The sequence below is a fragment of the Mustelus asterias genome, chromosome 27 (assembly GCF_964213995.1).
Source record: "Mustelus asterias chromosome 27, sMusAst1.hap1.1, whole genome shotgun sequence".
Taxonomy (NCBI): Eukaryota; Metazoa; Chordata; class Chondrichthyes; order Carcharhiniformes; family Triakidae; genus Mustelus; species Mustelus asterias.
This window is the reverse complement of record NC_135827.1, coordinates 13529215-13542259: the sequence shown is the minus strand read 5'-3', so window position 1 is coordinate 13542259 and position 13045 is coordinate 13529215. Positions and strand designations below refer to the sequence as shown.

Below are 13045 nucleotides of genomic sequence, written 5' to 3'. Positions count from 1 at the left end.
TGTTCGCCATCTTTATTTCTCTGCTCCTTTCTTCTGGTAAGAGGGGAATAGAGGCCACCAGCTCCTGGACCTCTGTCTCTAATGCGTACGTTTAAACCTGCCAGACTACTCAGAACCTGATCTCTGTCTATGTTAATTTCTTTAATTGTATCCAGTCAGATGGTGCCACTGAAGTACAATCCGATTGGGTATAACTTGAGTATAGTGCGAAACTTGCACTACTGTCAGGTTAATGCCTTAGCTCCAATTTCAGAAGCACCATGGTACTGCATCAGTCGGATATGATTCATATAACTTGCGTTCTGAGTTATAAAGGTCATGGTTTGAAGATATATTTTAAACTGGCATTTAAGTGTGGTGCTGAAGGAGTACTTCTTAAAATCTTCATTCTTGGGATTAGGTATTTTTGGCGGCAAACTCCTCTGTTGTCTCATGTTGGAAGTATCTAGTACAGAATGTTCAAATTATTTGCTTACAATGCAACAGTCCATTTACTTTTTTTTAAAAAAAACAACCATTGTGTGAAGTTTTATTGCCTAGCTCTAATTGCACTTGACAAGGTGGTGGTGAGCAAACTTGGACCACTGCATGTGGTGGACATACATCCATAGTTGGGGTGAGTTACTGACCACAGCATTACCAACCTCTGAGCAAGTAATGGATGAAAGAAGTGAATTCCAGAGGTGAGGTGATGGGGTGGGGTGGAGGGGGGAGGGTGGGGGGGCGGTGGGGGGAGTTCCAGGATCTTGACCCAGCAACAGTGAAGGAGCAGCGATATAAATCCAGGTCAGGTTGATATGTGGCTATCGGTGGTGTTCCCATGCATCTATCCTTGTCTTTCTGGGTAGTGGAGGTTGCAGGTTGGGAAGGTGCTGTCTAAGGGACCTTGGCAAGTTGATACATTGCATTGTGCAGTCAGTTCACACGGCTGCCATGTTGTGGTGAAGGGAGTGAAAGTTTAAGGTGGAATGGATGCCAATCAAGCTAGCTGATTTGTTCTGGATGGTATCAAGCTGCTTGAATATTTTTGGAGCTGCACTCATCCAGGCAGATGGGAGTATTCAGTCAAACTCCCACACCTCGGGCGAAGTGTAAGGTTGAGAAGGCGGGTCTTCGTGAATAACTTCAGCTGGTACAGGAATTGAACCCGTGCTATTGCCGTTGTTCTGCATCACGAACCAGCTGTCCAGCCAAACCAATCCCCCCATTCAAGACTTAAAATGCAGAAATCCCTCTCACCAGCATCCTAGGATTACAGTTGACCAGAAATTTAACAAGACCAGCCTCACAAATACTGTAGCTACAAGAGCAGCTGAGACTGGAAATTCTGTGGCGATTAACTCACTACTTGATTCCCAAAAGCCTGCATACCATCTACACGGTACAAGTTAGACATGCGATAGAATTGCTAGGTTTGAGTACAGCTCCAACACCATGTTGGAGCAAGTCATTGTTCAGGGCGGCATGGTGGCACAATGGTTAGCTCTGCTGCCTCACAGCGCCAGGTTTGATTTCCGGTTTGGGTCACTGTCTGTGGAGTTTGCACATTCTTCTCGTGTCTGTGTTGGGTTTCCTCCCGGTGCTCCGGTTTCCTCCCACAGTCCAAAGGTGAGCGGGTTAGGTTAATTGGCCATGGTAAATTGCCCCTTAGTGTCAGGGGGACTAGCAGGGTAAATACGTGAGGATAGGGGCTGGGGGGGATTGTGTGCAGACTCGATGGGCCGAATGACCACCACCTGCCCTGTTGGGATTCTGAGGACAAGAAACTCACTGATTAACACCCCATCCATTATCCTAAACATTCCTTCCTTCCACCGAGCAGTAGGTATACCATTTATAATTGGATGTACTGCAGTGACATACCAGGTTTCCTTCAAAGTCTGCAACCTCTGCCATGTAGAAACACAAAGGCAACAGTCACATGGGAATACCATCCTGTGCAAGTTCCCCTCCAAGCCACTCCCTATTTTTGTATTCAATTCCCCTTGCAAAAATCAATAACATTTTAATTCTTATTAGGAGCTTGGGCCAGAAACCTGGAATCCTTTTCCTTACAGCACTATGTGGGGAAATAATGCAACTTGCCACTACCTTCTCCAGGGCAATTAGGGATACGGGCAAATGAATTAGGGCAGGGCCCCTCGAGCCTGTTCCCGCCATTCAATACAATCATGACTGATCTGATTGTAATCTCAGCTCCACGTTCTTTCCTACCCTGACAACATTTCATTCTTGCTTAAGAATCTATTTACCCCGACTTAAAAATATTCAGACTCTCTCCTACCTTTTGAGGAAGAGTATTACAAAGGTTCACAACCCTCTTGAGAGAAAAAAATTCTCCTCATCTCTATCTTTAGATGGGGAGCCTCTTATTTTTAAATGGTGACACCTGACTCTAGATTCTCCCACAAGAAGAAAAATCCTCATCACATCCACCCTGTCAAGGCCACTTGGGATTTTACATGTTTCAATCAAGTCACCTATCACTCTTCTAAATCCAGTGGATACAAGCCAAGCCTGTCCAACCTTTCGTTGTAGGCAACCTGCACATTCCAGCTCAGTCTAGTAAACCTTCACTGAACTGATTCCAATGCATTTACATCCTTCCTTAAATAAGGAGACCAATACTGCACACAGCACTCCTGATGTGATCTCAGCAAACTCTAAAACTGAGGCACATCCACCCTACTTTTGTATTCAATTCCCCTTGTAATGAACAATAACTTCAGTTAGCTTTCTCAGTTATTTTCTGTATACTAGCCGTTTGCAATCTATTCACTAAGATGCCCAGGTCCCCCTCTGCCTCAGCTCTGCAATCTCTCACCATTTGAGATAATATGCTTTTTTTTCCTGCCAATGGACAATTCCACATTTCCCCACACACTCCAGATCTTTGTAGCCTCCTTATATCCCCTTCACAACTTAGTTTCCTTCCTATCTTTGTATCATCAGCAAATTTAGCAACCATACCTTTGGTTCCTTCATCCGAGTAATTTATATCAATTGCAAAATGTTGGGGCCCAGCACTCATCCCTGTGACACATCACTTGTTACATCTTGCCAACCAGAAAATGACCTGTTGACACCTACTCTCTGTTTCCTGTTAGCTAGCCAATCTTCTGTCCACACCAATATGTTACCCCCGCACCATGAGCTTTTATTTGCTGCAACAACCTTTTCTGTGGCACCTTATCAAATGCCTCCTGGAAATCTAAGTACAGTGCATTCACCGGTTCCCTTGATCCACAGCACCTGTTAGTTCTTCAAAGAACTAGAATAAATTGGTTAAACATGGGATAGGTAATAAATGTTGGTCTTGTCGGGGTGCTCACATCCCATTAATGAGGTGAAAAGAAAGAGTTTCTGCAATTGGCTTAATTATTGTGTGTCTTTAAGGCAGAGTACATCTAGACCCTTCCGAAACAGTAGTTAGCAGAACCAAGCATTTGTACCTCGAGTGCTGGAGTCACCTGAAGTCAAAAGTTTGTACACCAAATCTCTGCTTCTACCTTTCTGGTAGCTAGCTTGACTAGGTAGACCAAGATTTCTTGGGTTGAGTCTTTGCTGGCAACTGGCCAGTCTAAATCAAACTGCTCACTTTCTGGCTTCTAATTATGTTATAGTTTTCCAACTAGATGCTTGTGTGCATATAGTAGAGCCCATTGTTAGAGATTCGGGGTTCTTCCGAACATTCATAATGTCATTTTAAGCTTCAGGCATCTTGTGAAAGAGCCTCCGACCTCTTGTCTCCAGAGGAGGTTGCTCCTTTATCTGCCTGTAGCCTGTTTTGACTTTCAAGCTGCCCAGGGCTCCTTCAGTTTTAACAGATTGCCTGACGGAGTCTATAATGCCAAAATCCAACTTCTTGGATGAGAGTTGGGGATAAGAGAGCCATGATCTAGCTGAGACTTCTCTGTGGTCCAACTGAATAAACAGTTCTATTACCTTTGCATAGAGCTGCCTATTTGTTCCTGAGTATGTATAAACTGACAGGTGCTTCCTGCTCTTCCTTTGCGATTGTCCAATAAGATTACATGGGCTGGAGTTCAGTCGCTTTATCTTGTGCTGACGGTCACAATGCATCTCTTTTCTACTCGCACTGCTGTCACGCTTTGGGCATTTTAACTGATCTGAATAACGCTTCCCATTCACTGCGTGCAAAATTGGACATCGGGTGGCATTACGACAGTATCGAGTTAGCTGCACTCCAGTTCGTGAATGCGTTACTCTTAGAGTTACGCATTAAAGCAGGTTGCCTTAAGCTAGAATAAGAAAATTGAAATTGTTTAAAATCAGAAGGTGAGTATTGGAATACGTTGTTAATGAGGTGTTGCTGCATGTTATGTGGGAGTGATTTCTGAGTTACATCCTTCCTTGTGACTTGACCCAGTTATTTCCAAGTCTTCTGCTGTTCCTAAATTGGTAAATTTATTACTGCTACATATTTTGTGTGATATACTAATGAAGGAATTTAATAAGAAGAGTGATGGAGTTATGTGATGTCAACAATTTTTGATTTGCATCTTATGTAAATCTCTAAATTCAAACTTACATCCTGCTCACTTAAATAATAGTACCTGTGTTCTTTGCAGGTCTGCAGGTGTTGAGCCCGAAACATATTTTGTGCGTGGCAGGGCGTTGCCCAACAGTCAAATTCTTTTTTTTTTCTGACTCCTAACTCGCACTTACGATTTAGTACACAAGCCCTGGCACTTTATTGAAGTCTTGGCAACAGCGGTAGAGTGTAAGGGTGGGCATGTGAAATTCCTGTACAGGGATAGCATGTCCACTTGGCCAATGAAAAACAGCCAACTAGCAGCACAGTTACAGGTTTCAGAGTCGGGTTGTCTGAAGAGAACAATTTGAGCTGCAAAACACTGTGCAGTTTGTTTTTGAAAAGAGTTTGAGGGACTGAATTAGAGAATCACACAAGAAGCATATTGCCAAACATTGAGGTGTGTTGGTTTACTTGTAGTATTTTCTTCAAAATTGCAGTTGAAATAAATTAAATACCATAGAGAACATGTACTGTAGTTAAATTCCTCTTGTCAAACTAAAGTTGTCAAATTGGCCGCTTCTATATTTTTAATCGCTGTCCTTTTTTTTCCAGAAGAAATGAACTTTGTGAAGAAGAAGCAACCAGCAAGGCACAATTCTACAGACAACATGCAGTAAGTCATTCAGCACAATTTTGAATGTAAAACTCTGAGGTTACTGGATTTTGCATGGAATCCCATGCAAGAATACAGAATTAATTTCAATGTTTCTCATATTTGATATTAAGGGGACGATCTTATCAGAATTTGACAGTGTTGGTTCCAGCGAGAAAGCTGGTGTGTTTCTCTCCAGATCTTACCACACTCCGTCAAAAAAAAAAGCAGCTGGGCGTGTTTCACATATCATGTCGTGGGGCAGGGTCTAAACACATTGGCAAAGCCCAGCTGCACTGAGGTTGGGGGGCCATGTTTAAAGGGCACCCTGATCAGAACATGAATAAACCTCATCCCACCACGGAGGAAGTGGGTGTGTGACGGCATTGACTGTTGGGTGTTGAAGAGGCGCTCGCTCCCATCGTGGGAGAGCGATGGCGAAAATTAGAAGTCGTGATCTTGCTGGCAAGATCCGCGACTCCTGGGTTTTGCCACGTCTCGAGCCCCCATTTCCCACAGACGGTGAGCATAGGCTGAAAATCCCACCCAACGCATCTGTTCAGTCCTTGGTCTGTGTTGTAGGGGTGTTTCTATTGTCTTTGATGCTGATCTAGAGAGTGAGAAACATTAGCAAGGATTTTGAACTATACGGTGAATGCTATAGGTGTGCATGTGTGTTTTTGGTCAGTAAATAAAATACAGCAGAATCTAACGACACTTTGAGTGCCAAAGGACCGCTGGTGCCCATGAAATAGCAAAGAATGCTGTGGTTTGCCAACACTAGGTTCCTGTGTTAAAAGGACCTTGATGTGGAGATGCTGGCATTGGACTGGGGTAGGCACAGTAAGAAGTCTCTCAAAACCAGGTTAAAGTCTTGTGTGAGTTTCAAATCTATTGTTGGACTTTAACCTGGTCTTGTGAGATGTCTTACTGTAAAAGGACCTTGCTTAAGATGAGGAACATTAGTCTGAAGGTGCTTTGTTAATTAAGCAGTTTGTGTTGAGTAGAGTTCTAGTTCTGAATGATAACTTCCAGGCTGAAGGAGGAATATTTGGGGTGACAACAAAGCAAGTGCAGTGGTTGACCTCTTGCTGTGTTTTGTTTCAGTTGGCATTGATTCTCGTTCTGTCACTCTTTGCTTGAACAATCCAGTTTTACTGTACGGGACTTAGTTTATTTTATTTATTAGTGTCTCAAGTAGGCTTACATTAACACTGCAGTGAAGTTACTGTGAAAATCCCCTAGTCGCCACACTCCGGCACCTGTTTGGGAACACCGAGGGAGAATTTAGCAAGACCAATGCACCTCACCTGTATGTGTTTTGGAGGAAACTGAAGCACCCAGAGGAAACATACGCAGCCACTGGGATAACGTGCAGACTGCGCACAGACAGTGACCCCCCCCCCCCCCAAGCCAGGAACCGAAGATGAAATGAGTGAGGCAGCAGTACTAAGCATTAAAACAGCACAGTTGAATGAACCCGAGTTGTGTGAATAGTTAATTGTCTAACATAGGTGAGAGGGTCAGCGGAAGCACTGGGTGTTAAAAGTAAAGCCCGTTTTAGATGAGTTACGCAAATACTTAACTCCAAGATTCCTCATATCAACTTTGAAATGTGTGTAAATTAATGAAAACATACTGAGTTGTCATCACAAGAATTAAAAGTTTGAAGCTCTGCTCAATTTGAAGGATCCTACATCACCAGTTGCAAGAGCTGTTAGTAGAATGCTGGTCTGGTCAAAGCCACCCTCCGAATAAAAACTCTTGTACTGCAATTAATTTCTCGTTCTTACCTGTTATTCATTAATCTGATTATCCTTATCCAAGCTAAATATCCTGAAATGCATATTTATTATCACTATTCCTAAACTAGTATTTTGACATTTCTCCCTGTCCAGAAAAGCCATTCACCACCTATTGTCGCTGTCCCTTATTATTATTTACTGCACCCGTTACACGAGAAGCATTCTTCCCAAACAGAGCATTTCTAGACCAGTGCAGTGCTCCATCTATTGAGGAAGAATTGTCACAACTATTGGAATGATGGGCAGCCTGGTGCTTGGGTGAATAATGCTCATCCACCTCTGTCCTCTCTGGGAGAACAACATCCTGGTGTGTTAAAATCACACTTTCACATCAAGAGAGCCCAGTCAGCAACTCAACTGGTGAAATTGTCAGTCTGCTATTCAACTTTCTAACCAGATTTTATGGTGCATTTAATAGAGTAAAGACCAGCAGGAGAGTGGGTAACCAGAGGATACAGTTAAGTTAATTCTCAAAAAGCAGAGGTGGGAGTTGAGTATTTTCTTAAATCACAGCCAGCTATTATGATGTGGAATGCCTAGCCTGAAAAGGAGGTGGAAGCAGATTCCCTAATGGTATCGACAAAAAGGAAATTTGTCGGGCCATGGGTGAAATAGAGGGCTGTGGAGTGGAACTAATTGGATAGTTATTTGCCTTTTGGCTAAGATCAAGTGTAGTTTTGGCATCCTGCACTTGGTTGAAGTCATGAGGTTACATTGTGGCTTCATTTGAAGCAATTTTTTAAAGTGGCATCTAGGCCTTTTGGCTAAGATGCAAATGAGATTAAGCCTTGGAGGAGGTGCAATGCCTGCTCCAATCAGCTTGGATCGTGCAGATCAAGCCCAAGACAGGAGCTGGGAAGCCTGTCTTGTCAGCTTGGATCGGGAATGTCTCACTTGCTGAGACTTCGAATTGGACTTTGATTGGATTGAATTGGATATAAACAAAAAAAAAATTGGATAGTTATTTCAAAGACCAGGCACGATGGGCTGAGTGGCCTCCTGTGATTCTAAAGTGTTATTTATGATCTGCGGGCTTTTTCTTTTCCTCACTTGTTTACTGTTTTCTCCTTTCAAGGAAGCCGGAGATTCTGCAGGCCCTCACGGCATTGTTAGACGCTGTCCAGCCAAGATGGCAGGAGTTCCAAAGCTATGATGACCTCAGCGGTGCACACTTCACAAATAAACTGGGCATCTTCGCCATTGGTTACAATACGAGGTGGTTCGAGGACATCCGGTACCATTACGCGGAAATCAGCTCCCAGGTGCTGGTTGGAAAGAGACTGAAGGAATATTTAAACCCGGATAAGCCAGAGGGCAAAGTGATAGCTATGAAGCGTCAAAAAATGAACTGGAAGAAAGTCTATTTCAAGCTTTTTGAGATCACTAAAAGCGAGGCACGCTGTCTCGAGCTGCACTTTGCTTTCGAATGGATACCCATCGCACTTTCCCGAGCGGCTGGCGACAACACTATACAGTATTTGCTTCCGGGCGGGATCCCGGACACCAATGGGCTCTACGTCATTGGCTGCGAGGAGGCGGAGGGTGAGGTTTTCTCTCCACGGCGAGATTATGGGATACGGGTGCTGCCAAGGGTCTCACTGCGGCGGGATTCTGGTGGTGCCACCGCGGGACCGTCCCTCTTGGAGAACGAACTGGTTGACGGCGGTGAGGTGAAGTCAAAAATCCGCTACTGTTACTTGGGCGTAGCAGAGGAGACGACCATCCGCCACTGTATACTGCAACACTTTCAACCACCCATCAAGATGCTGGGCGTAGAGACATGTACCATCAACGGCTTCCTCTCTGAAAACTGTCGGGCGGGAGCCATCTCCAGATCTATTTACATCAAATTTATAGAAGTAGAAAAAGAGTCTCTCTCTGCTGGCTGCGTGCTCGAGTGTTTGGAAAAAGCCATGGGGTATTCTTTACGATTCACAAAGTAAATCCCAACAGTAGCGCACGTATTCAGTTGTGATGCGCAAAAGAGTTCTGCCTGGTCATATTTAGAGCTGTAATAATGTCAGGGTTTTGATTTTGAAGCTTCCCACACACTCTGTACTAAGGGTTTTGATGCTGTTGCGGCTAAGGGAGGGGATTGGGTGGAACAAAGATTGAAGGGTTCAAGACTGTGGGTGGAATCGATTTGGAAGCACAAGGCAAGACCTGAAATCATGGAGGAAAGAGTTTACAGTTATTTGGGTTCTATGGGAAGAATGTTCAACTCTAGAAAGTGAATGGTGGAGCCTTGGTACCTTAAAAAGGCTTTAACGGTCTGATGTCTTGGTTACAGCCCTATTAATGTACATTGCACTGTACAGTCCGAACATCTAGGACATGAATACAAGCTGTGAGAGAGCATCTATCTATCACACTGGTCTGGTATTATGTTGGGATGCATGCTGCACTTGTATTCTGTGGTCTTGGTGCTAGCCAGCACTCAAAATCCACCAGCCGTTCTTGTGGTGACTTCATTGGGTTAGGGGCCAAGTTACAAACTGGTGAGCTGAGTAGCAGATATGCATTTTGATTGGAGGTGGGGAAAGGAAAGGGAAAGAGAAACGGGGCCGCAGTCTGCTGCAGGCATCCCTAATCTACTGAAGTTAGCCAAGATCTGATGGTCGGAGTGGATACTTCCGTGTTGCTCAGAAGTAGCCTTGGGAGACCAAAGTGTCAATCGAACAACCTTTCTGTGGCTAACTATCATGACCTTCCCATTATCAGAAACACAGTTCCATGAACCTTTTTTTTTTGAATATTGGATCCTGACCCAGCGCCAACCTGCACAGCTGTGATTGTCCTGGCACTTGATGTGCACAGTGCCTTGAAAATATCCCAGCGTTTGGTTCCAGCGTGTGCTAAACAGTTGTGGGGAAAATGCAGTGAAGTTAGATGGCTGGAAGAAAATGTTTGTGGAGGAGTGAAGCCAGGAAGGCAGAAGAACCCTTAATGAGGAGAGCCCTGGTGCAAACTATTCTATTGGGCTTCCTGAGTATCATGATGGCAGTGACTCAAGTAATTAGATGCCCTCCACTGGCCATTTCTACATGGAGCATTTTAATATCAGTAGTGCATTGCTACATAGACTAGATATCTGTTACAATCTATTAATTTTATACATGAGTATAAGTAACATCCTGGAATGAGATTCAAAGCAAAGCATCCCAGAATGATTTGTATCTTAGTGATTTTCTTCCAGAACAACCCTAAGCTGATCTCTTCTATTTTTTACAGTTTTCTTTTCGAAGCTTATATTTATTCAATGCAAAACAAAGTGTTACCATTAGACAAATGGAAGTAAAATGCTGTGTTAGGACCAAATAGCATCATGGTTACAGACAAAGCAATCCTTTGTACCTAGTTAATTCTAACAAGCCACTGTTCTGATTGTGCGTTTGTGGCTTTTACACGCTGGTGTAACCCACTGGGGTTTCCAGTGCAGTTTTGGGTACCTGCAGTGCACATGTGACTGAGATGTTGGGGGTAGGGAATGGGGCTTTGTGCATTGCTGTGCACCATGGATTAAACCTTTTGATTATCTGTTGTGAGTTACATGGGGCGCTTCTTAATCAATGTAGATTTCAGTACAAGTTAACTGCCAAGGTTTTTCCTGCGCAAAATGTCTCCAGTAGAACCTGTTCTGTTTTCATTCTTCCTTGTCTAAAACGTAGTGCCCATATCAGTTTTTATCTTTTGTGGTGTGGTTTCAAAGTTTGAGATACATTGAGGACCCAAGTGACTGAATAAGGGAACAAAAAATTGCGGCCATTGCATTGATTCCCTTTGGACCAGTTATTTTTACTAGAGAGAGCACTGCTCCCAAAGTACCTCAGAATCTAACTCTGGCTTGTTAAATATATTGTTCCCCCAACTTTGGAAATGTATAACCTTTCAGTAAAATCCTGTGGGAGGCTTCAAATGGGTCATTCAGCTGATAGCACTATTGTACCTGAAATTCAGAAGCGTACTGTTTTCTGGGCCATAACACAGATGAGCCTAAATTGAAAAAAGAATGTTAACATTAAAAAGCAGGTCCAATAAAAAGTCCTGTCAACAATATTTGCCTTCCAGTTATTACAGGCAATTGGTGGGACTTCAGTAGTTACAATCTTTTATTCCCCAAGGTTAAAAAATAATGTGCTTTCACCTTTAATAGAGTAACATTTTTAAGATGAAATCAGAGTATGGATTTCATCAGTTGGCTACTCTTCAGGCAAGTGGAACAGAACCAGGGAGGGTTTGATCCTCGGCCTGTGCTGATTAGATAGGGAGATGGTAAGCACATCAAGGCTGAGGCATATACCATATATGGTAGATGGTGCAAAGATATGTGGGGTAGGTTGATTGGCCATGCTAAATTGACCCTAGTGTCAGCGATTAGCAGGGTAAATATGTGAGGTTATGGGAATAGGGCCCGGATGGGATTGTGGTCGTTGCAGACTCGATGGGCCGAATGGCCTTCTGCACTGCAGTGATTCTATGAAATGAAGGGAAAAATCCATCAGGTCTCCTATTACTTTTCACCATCAAACATGATGTTGGTATCAGTCTTGTCCTTATTGACAGTTGATCGCATATATCATTGGATACGTTGCTATAACTGGATCAAGTTAGGTTAAGATGCTTCAACTTTATTCCTGTTCCTCGCTCCCATTATGTGCTCAAAAATAATTTACTGTTACTTGCTGTCTGGGCTTACAAGAAGAATGGTTACTTGGGTGGGATAACGAGGCTTATCAGCAATGCAAACTACTTCTGAATTGATTCCATCAAAAGAGGAGGGAGAGAAGTGAGGCTATGGCAAAAAGCTGAAGTGTTTTGGGAAATCCTTGGTCTGACTGGTGTGTCAGACATTGAGGTTTTGGGGGACAAAGTTATGCATGGGAGCAACTAAAATTTGGATTATTTAAAGCAAGATAGCAAGCGATTTGTTTCTATACTTCCACACTGAAATTTCTCTTTTAGGGAGTCCAAAGTGGATCTTTCATTCCCTTCCTACTTGAAGTCAATTGCAGTGCTATGGCTCCATGCTATTTGTTTGTCCATTCCTTTTTACCCACAGACATGACCCTTGAATTCCTTTGGTGTGGTACTTTGAATAATAGTGCCATATTAGAGCCAAAGTGCAACCAGTTTAATTTGCAGTGCATTTTGAGAGGGATCACGCAATTACACTGAAGGCAGATGCATTGAGGTTACATGAAGATCATCAAGCCCCTATATATTCTGACACATTTGATCATTCAGAGTACCTGAGCCCCTAACCACCTGAGCCCAAAGAAATCAAAAGTGCAAAATCTCAGTCTACACCAGTGTTTTCAGGAAATCAATCGAACTATCAGCTCTATCAAAGTTGGCAAGGAGAAAACTTGATGGGCAGAGATGTGCTGTTAATTAATGGAAACGATGATCAGTTTTTGGGATGGTGCTTTGCACCATTCTCCATTGACCTGGAAAAATGTCAACCCTTGCAGTTGGCCAGAACTATGTTTTAAGATTTACTGAGGCACTTAATAAAGTCTTGAAGTCATAGAGATAAGTGTTAAAAGTAAAGCCACGTTGCAGCTTTTAATATGGATTCTCCACTTCTGAGAACCAGGATGTGTTGGGTGAGTTATAGTGCACCACAAGTTTCATTTTTTAATATTGGCTTTTCTCCTGTCAGGTGTAGAAAGGGCATGGTGGTACATTTATGACTGAAATATGGTTGGGTATCCCGGAAGCTTTCCCCAGGATGTGTCTTCCGTTTGAACCATTGTGTGAGGACCCAAGATTGTATAGTCCTAACCTAAGTGTTATTCCGTGGAATCTCTACAGTGTAACCAAAAGGTGTGACAATTTGCAAACCTGAACATAAAAATTAATTACGCAGACCAGATTTGATATCCTGTTATCGCTAATTGTGTACGCCCACATATTTTTAAACAGTGAAAGATGGTGTTGAAAATACTGCAGCAGCGCCAGTTAGTCAGAGAGCTTTTTGACAAGTGAAATGTGAAAGGTACTAGAGTTGAGCATAATGATGTTGCAAGTCACAGTAACTTACCCTCTAGACATTCAGTAACTTTTGTGATAGTCTTATGTCACAAAGAG

General features: G+C 43.1%; 1 protein-coding gene across 3 annotated transcripts in view; it reads left to right on the top strand.

Annotated features, from left to right (window-relative positions):
• Positions 1 to 12212, top strand: part of msantd2 (Myb/SANT DNA binding domain containing 2) — a 32929-nt gene extending 20717 nt beyond the window's left edge. For 2 of the 3 annotated variants that reach the window (XM_078198843.1, XM_078198841.1), the window contains 2 exons: positions 5111 to 5171; positions 8031 to 12212. In XM_078198843.1, the coding sequence (XP_078054969.1) occupies positions 5111 to 5171; positions 8031 to 8898 (929 nt within the window). In that variant the 3' untranslated portion in view covers positions 8899 to 12212. The remainder of the gene's footprint in view (positions 1 to 5110; positions 5172 to 8030) is intronic. The other variant, XM_078198842.1, reaches the window with a different exon arrangement.
• The last annotated feature ends 833 nt before the right edge of the window (positions 12213 to 13045 follow it).